The sequence below is a fragment of the Rhinolophus ferrumequinum genome, chromosome 9, assembly GCF_004115265.2.
Source record: "Rhinolophus ferrumequinum isolate MPI-CBG mRhiFer1 chromosome 9, mRhiFer1_v1.p, whole genome shotgun sequence".
Taxonomy (NCBI): Eukaryota; Metazoa; Chordata; class Mammalia; order Chiroptera; family Rhinolophidae; genus Rhinolophus; species Rhinolophus ferrumequinum.
Window position 1 is genome coordinate 31,701,932 of NC_046292.1, and position 24,578 is coordinate 31,726,509.

Below are 24,578 nucleotides of genomic sequence, written 5' to 3' on the forward strand. Positions count from 1 at the left end.
CAATCTAGTTGTGGAGGGTGCAGCTCATGGCCCAGGAATCGAACCGGCAATGCTGTTGTTCAGAGCTTGTACTCCAACCACCTGGATGCCTGGCTGCCCCACCTTCCAATTCTTAAACACTGATTTCAGTTCCAGGTAGAACAGTAGTGGAGAAAGCAATAAACTTTTTCTCTGATCTTAAAAAGTATGTGTCTTTTTTAAAAAAACTTTTATTTATTTCAAGTGTGTTTTTCCAGGACTCATCAACTCCAAATCACATAGTTGTTTCAATCTAGTTGTAGAGGGCGCAGCTCACAGTGGCCCATGTAGGGATCGAACCCACAACCCTGGTATTATGAGCACCACTCTAACCAATTGAGCAAACCGGCTACTCTTTAAATTCTTTTTTAACTGTCTTTTTCACTGGTTTTTGCCTCCCCGCCACCCTTCTTTCTTTGAATCCCAGCTTTATAGCTCTTTTCCAAATTATTGAACAAGGTTATCAGTTTGGAATATTTTCAGTTAGGAATGGTTTCAGCTTCAAGTTAAAGAAAACATGAATAAAGGTGGCTTAAACAAATATGTGAGTTTTTGTTTTGCTTTGTTTCATTTTGTCACACAACAAAGAGTCTGGATGTAGGTGGTGGCTGGCATTGGTTCAACTGTTTAGCCAAGAACAATCTTGGGCTCTTCCTCCCTTCCTGCTTGATGTCCTGAGTGTGTTGGGTTTTTTGATCTGATCACTATCAACCTATCTTGTGATCACAACACAGCTGTCACAACTCCAGACAGAACATCTGTCATGCAGGGCGGCCTGCGGGGCCTCTGGTTCCACTCCCCGCATAAGAATATAGGATATGGCAAAGCCAAAAAGGAAAACCCACGGAGCCATAGATAGGGGAGTCATACCACTATAGTCTCGCTGGCGGCTGGGTTGGAGACACAGGAAGCAGGAGACACAGAATCTGCAATCCACACTCCGCCGCTTGCTAGCTCAGCTACCATCTTCTTGCTAGCCCCCATTTTCTGTTAGCGTAGCCACAGCTGTTATATTAGTGGCCAATGGCTCACTGGTTACAGCTGACGGCCATCCAATCACAGTTGATGGCCATTTACTACCTGAGCCAGCACCTTTCTATGTGACACCGAGAGCCTGGAAACTGCTTTCTGGGGCTCTGTCCCCACAAAATCCATATTCAAGGCAAGAAAAAAAGAGGATGAGATGTTATCAGCAAAGCATCCTCATGCCATTCCCTTGTATTAGAAAACAACATATCCTGCCCAGAAACCCCCCAGAACACTCCTGGTTATATCTCATTGGCCAGAACTGTGTCACATGGCCTGCTCTAATTGCATGGGAATCTGGGAAAGCAAGTACGTAGCTTTTTCAGTCTCCAATATGGAGATGAATAAGGAAGAAGGGGCTGGGAATGGCTGTTGGACTATCCACCAACAGTGTGTGTCACAAACAACTGGCTCATTTGTTTTCAATCTTCCTTGTTTTCTTTATCCCTTCCTGATGCCTTTTGGATGAATCTTCACCCCTGATCTTGTTGATCATCATTTCATTGTGGCTGTAACCATTCTGCTATTTAACCCATGTATGGACTTCAATATTCAATTTTTCATACCAGCATTTCCAACTGATTCTTCTTGTTTGTTCCTGCCTTGTATAAACAATATCTTTCCTTATCTTTTTAGGGATTTTTTATACTTACTTTAAATTCAATCAAGTATATTGTCGGCTTCATATATTATTTTCTCAGTTTGTTGTTTTTCTTTTATTGCAAATGTATTCCCCTTTGAGTGCCTATTACTTTGGGGGTGTCAGTGAACTTGACAGAGGAAGGCTAAATCCAGAACCTAGGATATGGGCAGGGGACAGCTAATGTTTAAGATTCACTAGTCTATCCCTGCCTAGTCAGGTTGGAGTGCTGGGATGGTTTTCTGCCTCATAAGGAATGGGGCAGGTAATGACCCACCCAGGACTCAGTGGTGAGCACAACTGAAAAAATCTCTCCCTCAGCCTCTCCCCCATCTCAAGGCACCTGACCCTCTTCCACTCTGGCTGCAGTCAGTCTCCCTACAACTGGCCCCCAACCACCTTCTGTCTCCTCATGGATTTCTCAGTTTTTACTTTAGTTTCTTAAATCCTCAAGCCATTTTGTTCTTCTTTTTCCTCTTCCTCCCCCTCCTCTTTCTTCTTCCTTGTTGTTAAACAGAAAATTTCAAGCAAACAAAGTTGAGTGAAGGATGTCATTTCAATTCATGGCCACCATTTTTCCTGTATCCCCACCCCTCACCTCTTGCCCACTGGATTATTTTAAAACAAATCTCAATTCTAGTAACTTTCCTCACTCTAAAGTCTGCTGTCTGAAATTAATATAGCTACTCCCGCTTTCTTTTGATTAATGGTATCATGGTATATCCATCTCCATCCACTTATTTTTAATCTAAATATGTCTTTACATATAAACTGGGTTTCTTGAAGACAAGATATAGTTGGGTTTTGTTTTTGTTTTTTTTCCCCATCTTCCCACCCCCTCCCCTTTGGCAACTGACAGCTTGTTCTCTGTATTTATGCATCTGTTTCTGTTTTGTTTTGTTTCTCCATTTGTTTTGTTTTGTTAGATTTCATATACAAGTGAAATCATATGGTATATTTCTTTCTCTGTCTGACTTATTTCACTTAGCATAACACCCTCTAAATCAATAGAGAATTATTTCTAATCTACTGAAGTATAATAGTATTATTGTGATTATAAGGGAGAATGTTCTTGTTCTTGTGAGATGCATGCTGAAATACTTGGAGCTGAAGAGTCATGATGTTTACAACTTTCAAGTAGTTCAGAAAAAAATAATGAAGGAAACCTAAGTCTAGAGGCTGCACTGGATCTCGGTTCCACATTTTTGGCAAATCTCATTTCTGAGGCATCTCCAGGGTCTGGGGGAGGGAGCTTCCATTATCAGTCTGGATTAGTTCACCTTCTTATCTGCTCTATTTAGTAAAATTTCCCCAAAAAACAATAAAGTTGAAGGATTAGTACAACCATCTGTATACTCACCATCCAGATTCAAAATCTCTTAACATTGTGGCATCTTTGAACGGTATTTGTGTGTACATTATTGTAGGGGAGGAAAGATTTTTTTTCCTTCTATCCTTCTAGGTTCTCGAGAGGCTCTGCAGCAAAACACAGATTAACAAGAGAAAAACAGACAGAAATTCATTAACATATCTATATCTCCTATATACATGGGACAAACTCAAGGATGAGTAACTCAGAAGGTGGCTAAAACTGGGGCTTATATAGCATCTTCAACAAAGAATGATACATTTGTAGAGAAATGTTAGAACAAAGGAAAACAGTTTTAGCTTCCAAGAACTGGGAACTGGGTAGGTGAATATATGAGGGGAGACTAATGGAGTGCAGTTTGTTTGCAGATTCTCTGGCACTATCTCTGGCGGATAAGAGTATATAGTCCTTTCCAGTAAAGGAACATTTACATTCTGCCTTTAGACAGAAAGGGGAAGAGTAGAGAGAGCTTTTCCTATATTTGCTGCTGATTGCCTTCAACTCAAATTAATTCTTATGGCAAAGAGGCATATGTTGGGGTGACATATTCTAGTTTCCTTCGTTATTTTTTTCTGAACTAACTGAAAGTTGCAAATATCAAGACTCATTAGTTCTAAGTATTTCAGCATGCATCTCCCAAGAATAAGAACATTCTCCCACATAATCACGGTATCATTATTGTACTTAAATGAATTGGAAATAACTCCCTAAAATCTTTCACATCTAGTCCACATTCAAATTTCCTCAATTACTCCCAAGATTTTAAAACCATGATCCAATCACGATTCATGCTTTTCATTTGGTTGTTTGTATTCTTTTTTATTCCAGAATAGTCTTTCTACTTTTTTTTTCCTTGAGAGGGACTTTGTGGAGACCAGGCCAGATGTTTTGTAAAACATCCTGCATCCTAAATTTGCCTGATTATTCATCATGGTGTTGGTGTTGTTCAATTTGTTCCTCCATCCCTTGTATTTGTTAGAAACAGGAAGTCAAGTCTAGAGGCTGCACTGGCTTTAGGTTATACAATTTTGGCATTATTATCTCCTGCATGATTCTGTGCACTTCATATTGTATCCTGTCAGGAGACACATAATGTCAGGTTGCCCCTCTACTAGTGATGCTAAGTTTGATCACTTGGTTACAGTGGTGACTGCCACATTTTTCTACATAAAGGTATGCTTTCCCCTTACAAATTGTTAATGCAAATAATCTGTGGAGCAATACTCTTGCACCATGCATCCATGCATCATCCTCTACTCAGTAACCTTTTACCTAGCATCCAATGAGTCATTTTTTCATGGGGAACTTCAGTATAGTTCCACTGAATTTTTTAATTTTAGTGGCTGTATTTTAAAATGTTTTTCTAGTTTTTTTTCAAATACATCTGTTCTTTTTTTACATATCACTCTATCTTTTCACAATTATTTATTTTTTGATACTTGCTATACTTTTGATATTAAGCATACCAATTGTATAGACTCTGATTGTTTGAGGAGGAGAGGGCATTTTTTTCTCTATCATGGTGATGTGTCTACAGCAACATGCTGGAGTCCCTGGCATATGTAAATGTCCCTAATCAATGGCTTTGTGTTTGCTAAGGTTTAGGGAGTTCATTTATTCTCAGACCATGGACCTCTCCAGGGTCAACTCCCCTTGCTGCTCTGATTTCTCCTTTTATTTTTGGCACAACGGAATTCTCGACTTTGGGAACTTTGTTTCCTGTGGGCTTTACTGTTTTTTGAACCACTCAATATTAATTTCTTGACTTCAAATTCCTGTAACAGGAAGCTTTTTGAATCAGAAACAAGTTATGAGGGCTGGAGATTTATCACCCATGCATGGCCAGGAGAAATTCACTGGGTCTTATCAAGGATGAAGAACTGAAAATAAGGAAACCTACAAGAACCCATGTGCCCCAAGGGTTCCACATTGGCCTTGAGAAGTAGCAAGGAACTACCTGGCCTCACACATGGAAAAAGCAAAAAAGGTGGGGATGAGTCTGAATTTACATCACTCTCCTAAATCAGGAGGTACAGAAACTAAGACAATGAACACCCATGAATCATGTAAAAAATAATTATTTCTATATTGTTGAAGTATCCCTCTTCAGTCACATTACTCTCTCTGCCAGGGGCAACTGCTCTCCTGAATCTTAGTGTTTATTTATTCCCAAGCATCTTTATTCTTTTATTACACAGGTATGTACCCCTAAACAATATCCCACGTTTCTCTAGTCTGGCTCTCATCCTCAATACTTCACCAAAACTGCTCAAGGTCACCAATGACTTAGGTGCTAGCAAATTTAAAGAATATTTCAGTGTCTTCATCTTAGCTGCCCTCTCTGCAGCTCTCCAGTTACTTTCTCCTTCACTATTTCCAAGGCTTCTACGCCCTGGTTTTCCTTATCCCTTCAAACCACCCTAATCTCATCTCCTTGCTCCTCCTCCTCTGCCCTGCCTCAAAATGTTGGCATACCCCATGGCTCAGTTACAGTTCCTCTTATCTCCACCTATATTCTCTCTAGGATATCTCCTTCAGTTCCAATTCTAAATACATCTACATTAAATGACTGCCAAACCCTCTATCTCTGGCTTTGATCTTTCCCTGAACTCCTAGCTTGTATATCCAACTACTCACTTGATAACCTCCACACTAAAATCTTGTGAACATCTGACTCAACGTGACCAAAATGAAACCCTTGACCTATACCCTAACAACCTGTTTCCTTCACAACCCCACTCCCCTATTTCAGGAAATGGTCCATTGTCCACCCCATGTCTGTTAGCCAGAAACCAGGAGTCATCTATGATTACCCTTTCTCCTTCACTCCCACATCAAACCTGTCAACCTAAATAAAGAAGTCAACTGAAGCAGGCTTGGATTACCAGAAATTGAGTTTATTCGGGAATAGCAGAGAAATTGCAATTCGGAAACACATGCTATAGCAAGCGACAGGCTAGTCTATTGAGGGTTTGGGACAGGCTGTATATATGGGCAAGGAGCACAAAGAGAGGGAAATTCAGCCCGAGTCCAAGAAGCACTTTTACTGGCTAGAGGATGAGAAAAGATTTTTGGTGGATGTTCATTGGCCAGCAGGTAAGTCTCTCAGTCTTCTGTAAATTGGGCATTTATGGAAAATCAATCAGCCTCTCGTTCTTAAATTCCATTCTTCTGAGGGCACATGTGTGAGATTGTCCATTTTATATCCTCCAGTTTTATTTTAGATTGAAATCCTTTCACACACCCATAAGCAAGACCCATTCACTCCACTTCCCAGAGAAGGTACACCTTCAGTCCATTCTCTTAGCTACATTTCCACTGTAACTATCCCAGCCTAAGATGGCATAATCTCTTGCTTGCTAAATTGTCTCATTTCCAGTCTTGTCCCTTTCAAACCAATTCTCCACACAGCAGCAAGCCTGATATACATAAAATCAAATGTAACTCAGCTCTTGTCACTACTCTGCTTAAACTTCTTTAATGACTTCTCATTAGAATAAAAGCCAAAATTATTACCTGTAAGCTACAAGATGCTAAATGACCTTACTTGTCTCCCCTTCACCTGCCTTCCAGCCACACTAGCTTCTTTCATTTCTTCCAGACAAAATTCTTTCCTGCCTCAGAGTCTTTGAACGCACCATTTTCACATCTTAGTTTGGAATACTCTTCATCTTTCTTGCCCCCCATTTTGATATGTCCTGTTCCTCCTAGTTCTCTACACTCCGGTTAAACATCACTTCAAAGATTTCTTTCCTGGCCACTTTATCTAAAGTAGCTTCCTCCATTATTCTCTATCCCAGCTTTCAGTTTCCCTCGGAGCAGTTATCTCAGTTTTACTTATTTACTTCTTTTTGTCCCCTATTCATATTAGAAATGTTAGGTCAAGGAGGGCAAGAACTGCTATCTCCAGCACCTAGCACCACGGCCTAGCACGTGACAAACAACAGATATCTAGTGAATCTGTGTCTTCCAGGCACGTTAAACATAGTCCCTTCCTGGCCCCTAAATAAATAAATAAAAATGTTAAATAAATAAAAAAGCGAAAACAAAAACAACATAGTCCCTCCTTTAAACTCCGCGAGGAAGGAAACATGCACCCCATTGTGCAAAGAAGGAAACCCCGAGTATCTAATTTGTCCGCGGTCCCCGAGCTACTGAGAGTCCAGATTCGAACCGATGTCTGCAGGAGCCCAGAGCCCTCACTCAAACACCATACTGAAGTTTCTCAGTTTGGGGGAACACGGCAGTACAGAGGAGGTTTGGTATTGCGTTGGGAACGAGAACACTTTGGTCCCGCGAGCTGGAGAAGTTCCCAGCAGACCCAGCGCTCGGAGCCGCCGCCAGGCGAGTGGGCGGTCCCAGGCGCCGGAAGACTGACAGGCGACTACGTGTCCCAAAAGGCTTCGCGGGACGACGCTGACTGGTGGAAGTACGGCCGGCGACCGCGTGATGACGTTTCAGAAACGCTGGCGCGCGGGATTTAAATTGCGGCGGTTTACTCGGCGTTAAGACCGTAGGAGTAGCAGAGTTGTGGTTTCTTTCCGTTTTGAGTTTTTCACCGGCGCATCTGTGGACTGCTAATGGACTCGTCGCTTCAGGCCCGCTTGTTTCCCGGTCTCGCCATCAACATTCAACGCAGTAATGGTGAGGGGCGGGGTCTTGAGGCCAGGGGAACCCGTGGGCTGTGAGACGACTGAAATTACTGCCCCTCTGCGAACGTCAGAACCCTAAGACACTTTGGGGGATTTCTATTTCCCCCACACTCCAGGTCTGGGTCTCTGCACTGGCAATCGGTCTTCCCTATGCAAGGCCAGGGGTCTGCACTGGCGGTGGGTCCCCTCTCTGTCCTCCGGGAGTAGGCGGGGCTCCTCCACGTCAGGGACCTTCCAGGGAAGTTAGGGTTGCTAAATTAGCATAACCCCCAAAAAGTTCTCCCTTGAAACTGCCCTGCTCTTGTAGGAACCTCGGTTTCCTGGCCCCTCTACTCTCATATAAATATTGCTCACCTGCAGTATTTCAGGCACCGGGACTCAGAGTAATGAAACAGACCAGATCCCTGCTCTTCAGAAGCTTACAATGTCTCTTTCATGGTTAATAGCCACCGCAGCTCTCTCAGGTCTAATACCTGTGTCATTAGGAGAATGGTCAGACATAACCCTAAAGAGTGAAGTAGGGAAACCCCAGGGCGCTATAGCCTCAGTGCTGCGTTGAGGGACAGTTCACCTAAGGATTAGAGTGACTCCCCTTCCCAAATATACCTTCACCCCACTGTAGACTCTCTTTTGAGTGGGGCTGAATTCTTATCCCCTGCAACTCAGTTTTAAGACTTGTTCCCTGCCTACCTCACTATGAGATGTCCTAAGGGTGAAGTACCAGGAGGTTGTTTATCTCCTAGTGTTAAAAAGAAAAGGCAACTGTCCATTTTTCAGGTCAACTCCACATTGAGAGTATGTGGGATCCTAAAAGTGAAAAAGACGGGTAATTCTGGACTTTTCATGCTATAGGCTTAATTCACAGTGCCAGTGTAAGGACTGTGAACTTGGAGAAAGCCTGTGTTTCCGTGGAATGGACAGAAGGAGGTGCCACAAAGGGCAAAGAGGTAGGTTCTATGAGTATGCCTCCACCCCATGTAACACCTTCCTCCCTAAAAGATCTGTGTGAAAATGGAACTTGTGAGAACCTTGTTTTTGATGCTGTGTTCTTCTCCCTAATCTTAAACTCAGTCCTCTTTGGATGCATTGGGATTTTATTTAGTCAGGCCTGTTCTAAATTGAAGTAATCAACAGTTTCTGGTGTGTTTGTAGAAAGCAAACTGCACAGAATCCTAAAACTTTGCTCATCCATACGAGCTTCTGAGTGCATAAGATACTTGTTTGGGGAACAAAATTGATAACCTCGTTGAGAAGACAAAAGTATGTTTCTGAAATGCCAAATAACAAAGCAACTTGTGATGCATGGCACAGATAAACAGCAGCTCAGAGGTAGAACTTACTGGGGATGAGCTGGCTTGTGGGGGTGGGGCAGGAAGGTTTAGCAGGTGACCCTCATGGGGACTAATGAAGAAGTTGGCTCCAGGCAGCAGGAGACTCAGGGGGCTGGGTCTTCATTTCCCACGCTAAGATGTTTCAGATTTTATTTTGTAGGCAGTGGGGAGCCTTGGAAGGATTTTGAGGAGAGATGAGAGAAATGGCTAAGACATTTATGTTTTAAAGGCATTGTGATGTGGTGAAGAGGTCACTGGCCTAGGAGTATGGAAATCTGGATTCTAGTCTGGCTCTGCCACTTCTTTATATGTTCCTCAGGCATATTTCTGTCCCTCTCAGAAATTTAGTTTGCTCATCTATAAAATGAGGATGATAATATCCACCTCATTGGGTGGTTGTGAGGATTTATTCAACAAATCCTTTTGTGCTGGTTTCAAAATGCCAGACCGTGTGTTTGCTTCTGGGGATACAGAAGTGAGTAAGACCTGGACCCTCTTTCATGGAGCTTAATGAGATAACACATGTAAAAGGCTTGCTTAGCATGGTGAGTTATGATAGGTATGCAGATATTTAGATGGTATACTTGAGAAATGAAAGGATTGAATACATTATCTGCCCTTGAATCAAGAGGTTCCTAAAATTTCTTTCAACCAACTGTTAGCAGTTCCTTGTGATTTGTTTTTGTTTTGTTTTGTTGTTTACAAATATAGTTCTTATGGGGTCTCACTCCAGCTGAGATATTACCTGTGGAATAAGGTCCAAACTTCTTAGTGGGGTATTCAAAGCCTTTTTAAGATCTGATCCCAATCTACCTTTTTCTTTGTACCACGCATCATATCCTGTGCCAGGGGCAAATGGGGCAGGTCCCCACTCTGACCATGCCTAATACCTTGCTGCCTTCACACTTTCTTGTTCTTTCTCCCTGGGATGTTCACTCTGAATCATCAATGTGAGAATCAGTTAATGTCAGAACTGATTGCATGTGACTTCTGATTAGCCCTTTGTGCATGTGACTTCTCTGCCCCATTAGAATGTGAGCTCATTGAAGGCAAGAGCGATAGATTTCTTAATTTATCTTTTAATACCTTCTTCTGCCTTACTTAAGTCTAATAAATGTTTGCATAAGCCAGTTAATAAATATAAATATAAGTAGAAGGTAAAGCTCTTACCCTGGTGAGAGCTCTTATCCTTGCTTCAGTTCTGTCACATTTCAAAATACAAATAACCAAGTTGATGCTATTTTGGTGTGTTTGAACCTGCTGTGAAGTGTGCTGATGAAGTTGGAGTTGTTCTTGGAGGGTTTTAGGACTCTGGTGATGTAAACCCAGAATTGTGACCTCATTGCAGGCATGAGCAAGACACTATGACTGCGGAAGTTTCTGGGCCCATTATAAAATGTAGGTAGACTTAGGGTTAGGTAGCAGCTCTCGGGAACTTGTCCCTGCCTATAAGATCCTGAAGGGCCGTCCATTTTGACTATCACCAGTTAGAACTTGATTCCTCTTCCGTGTCAGCTAGCAAAAAGTGTTCGGGGTGCTGTTCCCAGCAGGACCCCACTGCCCAGCAGAAAAGTTGGGAAGGCAAGTGGCCTAGACCTACTGTGGACTACCTGACTGTTTGCCTGCCTGTCTTCCTCTTCACCTCGTTCTCATCACTGACATCTACCGTCAGCTTGGAAATCAGAAATCAATATCCATCTAGATGGTAAACCATGACTAAGGAATAAGTATTTGCTTGTAGCTGTTAGTACTTAAGTGGAACTTAAAGTTGGTCAAGTCTGAATCTAGGGGTAGCCTTGGTTGCAGAGATGCAATTAGATTGAACAAGCTATGTTGTTTCACTGAAATTTTTGCTTGCTCCTTGCAGATTGATTTTGATGATGTGGCCGCAATAAACCCAGAACTCTTACAGCTTCTTCCCTTACACCCGAAGGACAATCTGCCCCTGCAGGAGAATGTAACGGTTCAGGTTGGTGCCTTCATCTGGCTGCATCCAGTGCTCCAGAGGAGTCACTTGGCTTGTTGGCTGTTTGCTGGGTTGATTTCTGGGACTGCCTAGGACTTCAGCACAGCACGTGGGCCCTTGAGAGTCGATAAGAGCCATATATTGTGGTGGTTTGTTTTGTTTTTCAGAAACAAAAACGCAGATCAGTCAACTCCAAAATTCCCGCTCCAAAGGAAGGTAAATGTCTTTCTACTGGCTTATTGTCATGGGGTTGTGCCAGAAATGGTGTTCCTGGAGCTCATTGCTCCAATTTAGCAGGTGGCTTCTCTGTGGGTTGAGTCCCGCTTTATTTTCCCAGTCTTTCTCAGTGAGGAAGCATCCCACCTACAAGGAGGAAATGGGAGTATTGGTGCAAAGATTCAATTATGTAAGATAAATAAGTTCTGGAGATGAATGTACAGCACAAGGCCTATGATTAATAATACTGCATTGTGTACTTAAAATTTTACTGAGTGTAGATATTATTTTCGTGCTCTTACCACAAAAGAAAAAAATAACATAAAAAGGGAGCGGGCAGAAACTTTTGGGGTGATGGGTAATTTTATAGCATTGATTGTAATGATGGTTTCATGGGTGTATACTTATCTCTAAACTATCAAATTGTATACATTAAATATCTACAGTGTTTTGTATGTCAATCACACCTCAAAGCAGTTAAAAAAAAAAAAAAGAATCCAGCCCTCCAACCTACAGTTCTTAGGCCAACCTCTCAGGGACCTGGTGCATTTGGGAAATTTGCTGACTGGTCTAGAAGTTTTTGCTGTAGAATCCAGAGCAGTCATCAGCCATTGGCAGGCTTGTTTTCTTTCCTTGAGAACAATGTGCCTAGGAGTGAAGTGATGAGTAGGCTATGAGAAAAGCTAGGCCTGGGCTGTTTAGAAGTATAGTCGATGGTGCCATGGAGATCTAGGGGTGGGAAGGGATGAGTGGGATTTGGGCTTTCTCTGCAGTGGTCAGCATAAACCTATTTTGACTATAATAGTCCATGAGCATAGGGTGTGGCTGTAGGCACAAACTGCCCAAGAAATCCAGCTTATTGTTCAGAGCCAACTAGACCTGCATGGCCTATCCCAGCCCAGAGGTTATCACTGCCCTAACGTGATCCAGCCACCTCAGGGGCCAAGATAACTACTTGGCCGGAGCCTCAGGTTCCTGGGGGCCCAGGGGGAGAGGTGGTGCAGTTGCGAGCTTGGGTTGGACATGAGTGGTGTGGTGCTGACCCTCGCACTGGCTGTACCGTCTGGGCCTATAGGAGAGATGGGAGTGGCAGCAGTCTCACTCCACATGCATGAGCCCAAAAGATAATTGCCACAGCTCCTTTTAATGGAAAAAAATCTTGATAAAGGTGCATGCTATTAAACAGAAACGAAACACAAAATTACCAGTCTTTTGGGAAATAGGAAATTGTAATAATTTGTGCTCTTATGAAAGACATGGATTATACAGAGCCATCAAATCAACCTAAATTTAGGAGACTTATAATTTCAGTATAAGTTGATCTTTGCCTATATGACACCTAGTTTTCTATTTCCAAATTTGTGACTTCTTTCATTTTATAGGTGAACTGCTTCTCTCTTACGGAGGGAAACTATACAGATTGATAGAAATTGACAAGCATTCAAATATAACTGAATTGTTTCTCTCAGTTAAGCATTCTTTTAAGATTCCAGAAAATCAATGTAGTTGATCCCATGGGTTTCTGATGATGTGGGCCAGGCCCGGCTTTGTAAAGCATCCTGGAGCAGTGGGAAAAGCCCTGACTTTGGAATCTGACAGTCCTGGGTTTGCATCCTGGCTCTGACACTTACAGTTGAGTGACATTGGGCAAGCTGCTTAATTTATTTGAGCCTTAATGTCCCCTTCCATGAGATGAGAATACTGATATTTACCTTATAATGTTGTTTTGAGATATGGGAAGGTTGTTTGTAGAATGGTAGGTGCTGCTGCTAAGATTAATAATGCTTTTTTTCCGGGATTAGGTCTGCCTCTCCAGAAATTATTTCAGATTGGCTGTGGGTCCCTCCATTTACTCAAGACAGATGCTCTTGTGGGAGATAAACTTGTCCTCAGGAGCTCTCAGATTTGCAGAATGTGAACAAATTCATTTTGGGGTCACTAGTACTTAGCCTTTCTAGTTTTTCCTTTCCTCGTGCGGAAGGAATGGAAAGTTGGTGGGCTCCTTTCCTGGTGGTCAGGACCCATCTCACCCGTATAGAATCTTGGAGGGTTGCCCCCATCTGCCCTCCTGATCATGCTGCCCTGATTGGCTGCTGCCCTCGGTTCTCCAGGTCTCCGAAGCCACTCCACTCGCATGTCCACTGTCCCCGAGGTTCGCATCACCACTCAGGAGAATGATATGGAGGTGGAGCTGCCTGCGCCAGCAAATTCCCGCAAGCAGTTCTCAGTTCCCAGTGAGTAATGAATCTGTTCTCCCTGTTTGCGGCCTGGAGCAGCATCTCACACATTGCTCTGAACTGTTTGGTAACATCCTAATTCCTGTACTCCCCGGGCTTCAGTTCTGTTCTCCCGCTGCCCCATTGCTACCTTATCTGGAAATTAATCCCATTTTACTTTTTTAACTTTATTGAAACATAATGAACAGTATATACAGAAAAGTAGACATATCATTGAGTAAACATATCACAAACTGAACACACTCATGTAACCAACACCTAGATCAAACAGAGCATTACCAGCACCCAAAAGTCCCCCTTCGGCTCCCTTCCAGTTCCTAAGCCCCCAAGGGTACCTGTAATCCTGACTTCTGAAAGCATAAATTAGCTTTTACTCTTTTTGGACTTCATATATATGGAATTTTTAAAATATCTTTAATTGTCAGCTTTTATTAGGTACATAAGGTAGATGCAAATTTTATAAGATACACAATCATTACATCGTATGTATATCAAATTCAGCTCTAATAAAATGAAGGTAAACAAAAGAGTCACGACCAAGGATGGGAGGTAGAGTCATCATGGGTTGTACCTTTCTGGGTTGAATCAGTGTGGTTGTTGCTCAGGTTCCCGTTATTCCTGGCTTTTCTGTCTTTGCTCCCGTTAACCACGTGGGTTCCAAGGCTTTTGAGAAGTCAGAAAGGCCTGGCTTTTCTCCCAAATGAGTAGAAAGGACTGGCGAAGAACCCACACTTGGGTCAAGTCTAAAGAGTTCAGGCCTTTAAAGGCTTTTCCCTTCGTGTGTGGAGCCCCCACTGAGCTACTCAGCACCCTTGTAAGGTTTTTTTGTCCCCAGGAGCCTGCCCCTGCAGGGATACTGGTCAAGTTCAGGCTGTGGGCTGAGGTGAAGAGAAAAGCCCAAGCTCTGCTCACGCCGTAGAAGCCTAAGCCCTTGCTGAGCTGGCAGTCAGCAGCCCTCCTCTTGGCCCATTAGGGCTCAGCTGAGCACAGCTGCAGTATGCCTGCCTGCTTCTCCCATGACTCTTGTTCCCCCACAGCTGGTCCCCCTAGGCCCTCCTGCCCTGCAGTGGCTGAAATACCATTGGCGATAGTCAGCGCAGAAGTGGAAGAACAAGTCCATTCCATCCGAGGCAGCTCTTCTGCAAATCCTGGGAACTCAGGTAGACACGCTGAGCTGTCTGCTGCCCTGTTCCCTGTGTAGGAAACGTAGTTACATCCTGTCTCAAACCCGGCCTACCTTGGCACCTGTGTTCAAACTGTGTTTGTCACATGGGGGCAGGTTTCCCTATGGCCATGGAATCAATCTTTCATAAGAGGTGACCCTGTCACCAGAAGCTGGCAGGAGCCTTCTAATGTAATTGAGGTGTCCTCACAGCTATAGTCTTGGCTGACACCTGAAGAACAGTCCAGAATGACCATCAAGACCAAGCAGGGATGGTTTCACCTCTTCTGGTTGTTGAGAAAATGCCACAGAAGTGTGGAGAGAGCTTGGTTAGACCTGGAGTGCTCACATTAGCTAATCTTTACTTTGTGGTTTTGGCCATCCCAAGAATCACATGTACTGCTGCTTTTCCTTGCATATGGTGACTTAAGAGCAAGTGTCTAGAGAAGGCCTAGTCCTCGGAACAGTCCAGGACTCAGTACAACAGCCATGAACGATCAGGCTGGCTGGCCTAGACAAGTAAAAGAATGGTTTTTTTTCCCCCCTCTAGTTCGGAGGAAATCATGTATTGTGAAGGAAATGGAAAAAATGAAGAGCAAGCGAGAAGAGAAGCGGGCCCAGAACTCTGAAATGAGAGTAAAGCGAGCTCAGGTACCTTTCTTGGGCAAGGGTTTTTGTACAGGTACCTTTGACTTCACCGTTAACGGCAACACGGATATGGTTGGACCCCAGCGTTACTGAGACTCCAATTCTGGTACCCAAGAAGCTTAAGTGGTGTCTCATCAGGATTCTGAGAACAAATAAGTCAGATGTTTTTCTGAAGGCCCTCAGGAGGACTACTTCGTCCTGATGTCCAGTGGGCATGCTTGTCCCATAGCGCATCGGCTAGCAGGGCTGCTGGGCCCTTGCCTGCTGCCCCCGACCTCGTTGTGTGTATGTGGTGGACGTGCTGCAATGAGTTCCAGTTTGGAGCATTTCCCCGTAGTTGGATTAATTGCCCTGGGGAATCCTAGCCTTCTGATATCCTAAGATGTGGGACAGTGGCCCTCGCCCTTGTTCCTAGGGTGGTTTGGAGCATGCTTAGGGCCCCCACCAATCTCTATTCCCAGGGCTTTGTTCCTGAGTTGTCAGCCTAGAGCCAGGGTGAGATTGTGTGGGGCTTTGTCAACTCGGACGGGCCATGTGCGCATAAAGAGATGCTTCTGCTTAGCACTGAGGCCTGACAGCACTTACCTCTAAGCAGTTATTTCCATTTTGCTCTTGTCCCAAACAGGAGTATGACAACACCTTTCCAAACTGGGAATTTGCCCGGATGATAAAAGAATTTCGGGCTACTTTGGATTGTCATCCACTTACTCTGACTGATCCTGTAAGTCAAGCCAAAGGGCTTCTCCCTCTCCTTCCTGAGTAGGTGTATGATTAAGAGACAGAACACTTCTCTTGAAAGGTGTGAGAGCATTCAGGAATCATCACTCATCCTTGAGGGTTTTTTTAAATATCCTGTAGTGGGCTGGAGCTAGTGAGGCCTGGATGGGAGAGTCTGATTTTTATCAACTCCCTTCCACCCCCCATCCTCCCGTTTCCATAGGGTAGCCAGATTCTTATTAATAATCATGAAATAATCATGAAAGGCTGAAATTTCCTGTAGGCAGTGAGAAAACTGGGAAGAAAATTCAGAGCTACCCTCTTTTGCTCTAGAGTAACTAATGGGGGAGGCAGGGTCCTAGTGTTAGATCTTGTCTCCTGACTGGGCCAGATACGGGATTAGGAGGGGCGGGGGTTCTGGTTAAACTTTCCTTTAATACTGTCATAACCTTTTGTTGGTTGGTTGTCTTCTCTCATCCCCTTGAAGATTGAAGAGCACAGGATATGTGTTTGTGTTAGGAAACGCCCGCTGAATAAACAAGGTAAACTCCATTCAGTCAAAAAGAGGCTTTGGACTGAGGGTTCCCGTGTCTAGGAAGCATCCCCTGAAAATACTTTCCTTCTGCAGAATTGACCAAGAAAGAAATTGATGTCATTTCCATTCCTAGCAAGTGTCTCCTCTTTGTACACGAGCCCAAGTTAAAAGTGGACTTAACAAAGTATCTGGAGAACCAGGCATTCTGCTTTGACTTTGCATTTGATGAAACGGCTTCAAATGAAGTTGTCTATAGGTTAGTCTCTTGCCTCTTTTTTCCCTCCTTCCTCTCCCCACCCTGCTCCCCTTTTCGATGCAAGACATTGTGGTAACACTGCTCACAGACATGCTGAACTCTGAAGCCTTTCCTGGCCTCCTCTCCTGTTTTCTTTGGATCAGCTATCACACAGTGCGGGCTCTGGCTCCTGGTTCCAGGAAGGTCCCGTTTCGGCTGCCATGTGCCATTTTGCAGCTTCAGTGGCTAATCCTTTAATGGATCAGAAGTGAGGCACCGTGTTTCCCCGAAAATAAGACCAGGTCTCACATTATGTTTTGCTCCAAAAGACGCATTAGGGCTTATGTTCAGGGGATGTCATCCTGAAAAATCATGCTAGGGCTTGTTTTCCGGTTAGGTCTTATTTTCGGGAAAATATGGTATAACCCATTGCATTGGGCTGGGCTGCACAGGTTCTAGGGGTTCTTTCAAGGTCTTAAGAAGCCACCCGATTACCCACTGGGCTGGGCTTAACAGACACAGCAAATTCTAGGACTGCTCTGTCCAATATAGTACCCACTAGCTTCATGTGGCAGTTTAAATGGAAGTTAAGATACAATTAAAAATTCAGTTCTTCAGTCACACCAGCCACATTCCAAGTGCTCAGTAGCCACATGTGGCTGAGAAGTGGCTACTCTTGGACAGCACAGAAAGTTCTATTGGACAACACTACTCTACACCAGAAGTTGACAAACTTCTGGGCCAAATTTGGCTCAGAATTCCTTTTTATATGGCTTTCAGACTAAGAATTGTTTTATATTTAGAAAAGTGTGACAAATCTGTGTGGACCACAAAGCCTAAAATACTTTAGGCTCCTGCTGTAGAGGGTTTCCTCTGATCTTTGTAGTGTGTCTTATGCTGGAAGTTGGCTGCTAAGCTCAGGCTTTCCTTTTGTGTCTCCAGAGTGAGAGGACGGCCTGGTGGCTCAGAGTGTGGGCCATCAGCGTGCTCTTGGCAGGCCAGTCCAGCCCTCCACAGTCGGGTAGGGAAAATTTCAGATTTGTAAGGGGCTGGGGTCAGGTGGGACCACTTTGCAGCAGAGGCGTGATGGTGCTTGGAAGGAGGCATTAAGGCCCCAGGAGTTCTGCAGCAGCACCGGGTGCCGCGACACACATTTTGGGGAGAGAGAAACACTTCCCTGTCCTTTCTCCTAGGTACACAGCAAGGCCACTGGTACACACAATTTTTCAAGGCGGAAAAGCAACCTGTTTTGCATATGGCCAGACAGGAAGTGGCAAGACACATGTGAGTATTCGGGCATGGCAGGGAGCGAGCCTGCCCATAGGGCAACACTAGGTCCCTGAAAATGAAGACAGTGAGTTTCTTGCAGAAAGTCCCCTCGGTGCAGATGCCCCATCACCAGATACGCTTGCTGTGTCATGTGCAGGGACGGGCCTTCCCAGGTCCAGCCTCCTGGCTTTGGTGTGGCCCACTGTGGTGATGGAGCCAGCAGTGCCCTAGCCTCGGCCAAGGGCCCTTTACCAAGGTCTTCTGCTCCTTCCCTTTGCAGACTATGGGCGGAGACCTCTCTGGGAAAGCCCAGAATGCATCCAAAGGGATCTACGCGATGGCCTGTGAGTATTGTGTTCTGCCACAGTGGGGTCGGGCACAGAAAGGCAGGTTGCTTCCTTAATCCAGGCTCTCGCCCACAGCCCGTGATGTCTTCCTCCTGAAGAATCAGCCCCGCTACCGGAACCTGGGTCTGGAAGTCTACGTGACATTCTTCGAGATTTACAATGGGAAGGTAGCTGGCAGGGAGTCCATTCATGCTGCCGGGGCCCCTGAACTTTCTAAAACCTTGAGGTTGGCTAGACATTGTAGAAGCCAAACAACCTGTGGGCTGTGAAGCCTTTGGCCCACTCTGCCCTGACATGTGGGAGGGTAGGGGGTCATCTGATGGTGGGATGGAACCCCAGCTCAACCAGTATGGCAGGAATCTTCAGGGCTCTCTCTCAGAGGAGAGATTCTCATTTTGTGTGCCCTGTGCTCCCTCGACCCACCTCCTTCATAACTTTCTCTTCTGATTACACACATTCATTCTCATATTGATATCCTCCTCCCTTCCTTCCCCTGTGTGTGTATAAATATATATATGTGGTGTATAATACACACACACACACACACACCCCCACACACACCCCTACCTCTTTATACTCTGCTTTTGCAGAATTGCCTTCCTCAGAGCAGGATCTAAATAATAATAGCTAACGTTGATTAGTAATATGACATTATGTGCTATGCAGTATTCTAAGCCCTTGTTTCAATCCATTTATTCATCACAACAACCCGACAAGGAAGTATTACTGTCACTATTCTGCAGATGACAACTACGCCTAGAGTGGTTAAGTACTTACCCAGGTTCACACAGCTAGTAAAGCAGCAAGAGTCGCATCAACCTGAGGCAGCCCGGTTCAGAACCCACGTGTACTGCCGTGCTGGCCTGCCCAGCGCAGCTCAGCTCCGCCGTTCCTGCTGCCAGCCCTTGTCTAAGCTGGGTCAGGCCCTGAAGGAGGGAGGAGTCAGGTGGGTGCCCGGCACCTGATGTCCTTGGCCTTGTTTCCCTTCCTGGCACAGCTGTTCGACCTGCTCAACAAGAAGGCCAAGCTGCGCGTGCTGGAGGATGGCAGGCAGCAGGTGCAGGTGGTGGGGCTGCAAGAGCACCTGGTGAGCTGTGCGGACGATGTTATCAGGATGATCGACGTAGGCAGTGCCTGCAGGTCAGAGTTCTGGCAGGGGAAGGGGCCGCCTTCTCATGCCCAGGTCAGGGGACAGAGACTGGCTGCGAGTCCATTGTGTGTGCTCAGCGTGGGCAGGGCTGTGAAGGCCTCTGCGTTAAGGGTCTCAATGGGGCGGATGACCCAGGCCCATCAGGGGCAAGTCAAAGTGTCAAGTCTAAGCACGGCAGCCTTTATTCCCAGACTCTTAGCCCAAAGGCAGGCTTCCTGACTTCTCTGGGTCTCTCTTTGCTGTTCCTCCTCTCTGTGGTGGGACCCAGGAGCTCTGCATCTGTTCTAGGCTGGAGGTGATGAGGTATCAGCCCGTCACTTGAGGTAGGGAGGCGCCCTTCCTCCAGGGCCCTCCCTAGGCGTGGTGCCGTGGAGTGCTGGGCAGCTAGTGGAGGCCCAGGGAGCAAGCTGCCCTCTGCAGTGCCATCAAGTTCTGTCAAGTTCATGACAACCCCTCGTTCCCTGGATCCCCTACAACTGAGGCAACTCACCTTTCCCCATGTCTTGATGGGCCCCCAGGTCTGGCCAAGTCCCTAGCACAGAATCCAGTACTTTGACTGCCAGGAAAACTTACTAGGTCCAGAGCTGGAGGGAGAGCTGCTGCTGAGGGAGGACAGAACAGAAGTCTGGGACAAAAAGACAGAGGACTTTTCTTAGAGTCCTGACATGTGTCCCTCTCTTCCCAGAGAACTCATTGCTGTGTACTAGGGTGGCTTAGACAGGGGTGCCATGGTGGCTGGTGACTTCAGAAACTCATAGCCTTCCTTTGCCATCCTTTGCCACAGGACCTCTGGGCAGACATTTGCCAACTCCACCTCTTCCCGCTCCCACGCCTGCTTCCAGATTCTTCTTCGAACCAAAGGGAGAGTGCATGGCAAGTTCTCTTTGGTGGATCTGGCAGGGAATGAGCGAGGTGCAGACACTTCCAGTGCTGACCGGCAGACCCGCATGGAGGGTGCAGAAATCAACAAAAGTCTCCTGGCTCTGAAGGTATCAGGCCAAGCCCATGGAGGGAGGAAGTGGGCAGCGTGGGAGGAAAGCAGGGACCTCAGTTGCACCTCCTGCCCCACAGGAGTGCATCAGGGCCCTAGGACAGAACAAGGCTCACACCCCGTTCCGCGAGAGCAAGCTGACACAGGTGCTACGGGACTCCTTTATCGGGGAGAACTCAAGGACATGCATGGTGAGTGGGGGGGGTGGTGCTTAGTCCTATCCTGGGCAGGAGCCTGGTGCCCTTGGTTGTCTGGGTTTCTAGGCTCTAACTTGACTGGGCTTCACCCCCTACCCTTTCAGCACCAGGCTCCTGTTTGCCTACCCAAGAGGGGAGGAAAGGATGTACTCCCTTTACTGTATGTCCATGCAGCTCTGGGTTTGGGGGAGGTTGTTCCTTCCTTAACTGGTGGAAAGGAGGCTTCAGAATTCAGAAGGCCCTTTGGGGAAGCAGAAGAGGGAAGTCCTAGCTTCTGTAGCTTTCCTCAGGTTCCTTGGCTCCCACCCTAGGAGACAGGAAAGGGCTGTCGTCTTGAGTGGCTTTTGCCCCCTTCTTTATTTTATCCACAAGCCCTTCTAGCTAGGGTCTGCCTCCTTTCCCTCCAGGGAATATCCTCTCCCCTGCCTCCTGGGGAAGATGGGGAGTTCTGGCTAAGCTCTACACCCTTCTCCCTGAGGCATTAGCCCTGAGCCTGGGCAAGCCGAGGGTCTAGCAGTAGCCACAGAGCCTTAAGGTGTGACCTTGGAGGAGGAATGGGTCGGTAAAGAGATAAAGAAGCAGCGGGTAATCAGATGCGCCTTTCAAAGCAGGGGATCAATTTTTAAGGCATCTTAATTTGCAGTGCCCATGGAGCAAGTTGCCTGGCACAGAGTGGGTTCTTAATGAGCTCTCCCCCCAATACCATGTGGGTGTCAATGTCTTGGAGAGACTCCTCCTGGCAGCCTGTCCCCACGATCCTCCATCTTTAACCACCCATTCCCTCTTTCGCAGATTGCCATGATCTCACCGGGCATAAGCTCCTGTGAATATACCTTGAACACACTAAGATATGCAGACAGGTACCAGTCCCTATGGCCAGGAGGGGTGTGGAGGAGGGTGTGGGAGCAGTGAAAGGAAGGGCAGTGATGAGAGGGGTGGAGGCTCTAGGGCCTCAGCCCTGCTGTCTACTCTTCTGCGCTTCCGGGAATCTGAGGCTTGGCGTTTCAGACATAATGCTAGAAGGTCTGTCCTAATCCCTTTGAGGCCGTGGTGGAGAGTCAGTGTACATGAGGGGCTTCAAGGCCAAAGGCAAAGCTGCTACCCCATCCCCTTGAAGCCTCAAACCTCGCAGTCTAAGGGGTGCAGCACTCTTGTGAGTGCCATGAGATCTGAGACCTTCTTGTTTCCTCAGGGTCAAGGAGCTAAGCCCCCACAGCGGGCCCAGTGGGGAGCAGCTAACTCAGATGGAAACAGAAGAGATGGAAGCCAGCTCTAGTGGAGCCCTGATCGCAGGCGATGTAAGGGACAGGGTGGGCTCAGGCAGGACAGAAACATGGCCTGCTGAGGGAACTGGGCCATATCATTGTGTCACTCCTTTTGGCCCCCTTAGTTCTCCAAGGAAGAGGAGGAACTGTCTTCTCAGATGTCCAGCTTTAATGAAGCCATGACTCAGATCAGAGAGTTGGAAGAGAGGGCCATGGAAGAGCTCAAGGAGATCATACAGGTGGGGAGCTGGCGCGGCCCAGGGGGGACTGGATACCACTTAGCACAGGCCCTCAGCTGTGCTCAGCACCATTCCTTGAACATGACCTGGACTTTGCTCCCATCAGTCTTCGGGTTGGCGTGATAAGAGGCAGCTCTATTCACTAGCATTCCTTAATTCTCTACCTATTCATCCAGCTGTTCTTTTCCAGCGGCTAATTACCACACCACCTTCTTCAGCCTGGCACACACAGGCTTTCCTCCATCCTCCCAGCCTGAGCTGGTCTCTCTCCATTGAGGGTTTTGGAGGGTCATTTACACGCAGGAACCTTGCCTTGTTATTCAGTGAATGTTTGGTGAGTACTTTCTATATGCCAGCTCCTATGCCAAGACCAAGGACAAAAACAGGAAATACGGATAGTAGGCCCTAAAGTAAAACTTAATCCTAATTTTCTATTTACAAGCCAATTTCCTTTGAAACTCATTTAGCCTCACTGGGCCTCAGTTTCTTCATCCCTAAAATGAGAAAGACAGGATGCTTTTGTCTGAGGATTAAGTGATACGCTATTCAAACCCTCAGCAGCACCCCGCCTGTGGGCAGCGTTTAGTAAATGGTAGATGCTAGCACTGCCACCATCCCTACTACGGAAGAACAGGTGGGGTGGGGGGTGGGGGAGAGGCCCGAAAGTTCATCCTAACAATAAGGTCCTCAGTGCAAAGCGGAGAGGAAGAGCCTGGGGCGCTTAGAACTGAGGAGGGAATGCGCCCTCCCTGGAATGCTCAGGGGTACAGGTGTTTAAAAGGACATGGCACTTTCAGGAAGAATGAGAAGTTTAGTCGGAGCAAATGGTGTGAGCGGATGGTGGAGGGAGATTAAGGCTGTGGCCAGGTCAACAGGGACCTGATGCTAAGGCGCCGTCGGGTTCATCCCAGAGGCCTGGGCTTCGTTATGAGGGCAGTTGAATGCCTTTGAGGAGAGTTCAGTGGAGTGGGGCCAGGGTCACATCAGAGCTTTGGGGACATCGCTGTGGCCACAGTGTGGGCCTGGTTTGGGCACGAGGGCAGTGTGTGAGTAGAGGCAGTCAGGAGTTCAGAGCAGTTAGGAGATGGTTAGAAAGAGTTCAAGAGAGATGTTGGTGTTCGGGCTGAGTGTGGCGATGGCCGTGGGATTGGAGTGAGGGCATGAGGTTCAAGAACCACTTGAAGGGGGGAGTTGGTAGGATTTGGGGACAAACAAGATGAAAGAAGAAAGGTGTCAGATTTGGGGCATCAGGACAGATGACATTCATTTGGTGTAGAGGATGGACAAGTTTGGAGTAAGGCAGAGGACAAATTCAACTAGGGAGTCTGCAGGACAGGCTCGGGAGGCCGGGTGTGGCCAGGCCTGGAGGAGAGCGCTTCCTGCATGGCAGCAGTGTTGCAGGTGGTAGGGCCCCAGGAACGATTTGCTAAATTGGTTTAGTCACTGTTGAACTGACAAGGTCCTCTCTGTCATTCAGCAAGGGCCAGGCTGGCTTGAGCTCTCTGAGATGACGGAGCAGCCGGACTACGACCTGGAGACCTTTGTGAACAAGGCAGAGGCAGCCCTGGCCCAGCAAGCCAAGCACTTCTCTGCTCTGCAAGGTGGGTACAGCTGCACAGGGTGCAGCTAGACGACAGGGCCTGTGCAGGTGGTGGCAGCTGCCCTGAGGGTGGTGTCACTAACCCCGAGTGCACCACCTCCTTCCCTTCCTTCCAGATGTCATCAAGGCCTTGCGCCTGGCCATGCAGCTGGAAGAGCAGGCCAGCAAACAAATCAGCAGCAAGAAACGGCCCTAGTGATGACTGCAAATAAAGATGTTTGGTTTCACCCCCAGCCTTTTCACCACCTCATCCCTCCCCAGTGAACTTTGGGCACCTCATGGGTCTAGTTAGGGCCTCAGCTGGGACAGGGTCTCAGCGGGGAAAGACCAGGTATGCGTGCACTGGGGCCAGGACAGCAGGGCAAGGGGGTCAGAGTGACATGGGACACTCCTTTTCCTCAATTGTAGCCCTGAGGGGAGCAAGCAAGGGTGGGAGGAGGGAACTCTTGGTTACCCTGTGTGTTGCTCTTCTCTCCGAGTGGGGAAAGCTCGCTGGCATCTTTCCCTTGTTGGCATTCTGCCCGTGTGGACTGGCTGCTGGTGGAGAGGTCGCTGGGGTTGTCCTGCTCTAGGGAGAGGGAGGAGCCTTTAGTCCATTCCCTGCTGGCTCTGGCCTGCCTTCCATACCCTTGGTCTGGGCACTGATATGTCTTGTACTTTAAAAAACGTTTCTGGAACCTCTTCCTTCCTTGCTATTTTTATGAAGTCCAAGAGGATCCCTGCTGTTTTCTGTTTTATATGTTTATACATTGTCTAACAATAAAGAAA

General features: G+C 46.6%; 1 protein-coding gene across 2 annotated transcripts; it reads left to right on the forward strand.

Moving 5' to 3' along the window:
• Positions 1-7,484: 7,484 nt before the first annotated feature.
• KIF2C (kinesin family member 2C) lies at positions 7,485-24,578 on the forward strand. Of its 2 annotated transcripts, XM_033113245.1 has the most exons (21): positions 7,486-7,697; positions 8,558-8,652; positions 10,904-11,005; positions 11,170-11,218; positions 13,330-13,452; positions 14,493-14,615; positions 15,168-15,268; positions 15,891-15,986; positions 16,470-16,524; positions 16,611-16,773; positions 17,946-18,036; positions 18,302-18,365; positions 18,444-18,535; positions 19,366-19,508; positions 20,303-20,507; positions 20,590-20,700; positions 21,499-21,566; positions 21,899-22,004; positions 22,097-22,210; positions 23,688-23,811; positions 23,927-24,578. In XM_033113245.1, exons 1-21 carry the CDS (start codon positions 7,634-7,636, stop codon positions 24,004-24,006), a joined length of 2,169 nt encoding a protein of 722 aa, XP_032969136.1. In that variant the 5' UTR covers positions 7,486-7,633; the 3' UTR covers positions 24,007-24,578. The 2 variants fall into 2 exon arrangements, with proteins under 2 accessions (XP_032969137.1, XP_032969136.1); XM_033113246.1 differs by lacking the exon at positions 14,493-14,615 and having other exon boundaries at positions 7,485-7,697.

Coding starts and splice junctions, on each gene's coding strand:
- KIF2C (XM_033113245.1), top strand. CDS start 7,634: ATGGACTCGTCGCTTCAGGCCCGCTTGTTTCCCGGTCTCGCCATCAAC. Junction 15,987..16,469: donor CACTTACTCTGACTGATCCT/GTAAGTCAAGCC, acceptor ATCCCCTTGAAG/ATTGAAGAGCACAGGATATG. Junction 21,567..21,898: donor ACACTAAGATATGCAGACAG/GTACCAGTCCCT, acceptor TTGTTTCCTCAG/GGTCAAGGAGCTAAGCCCCC.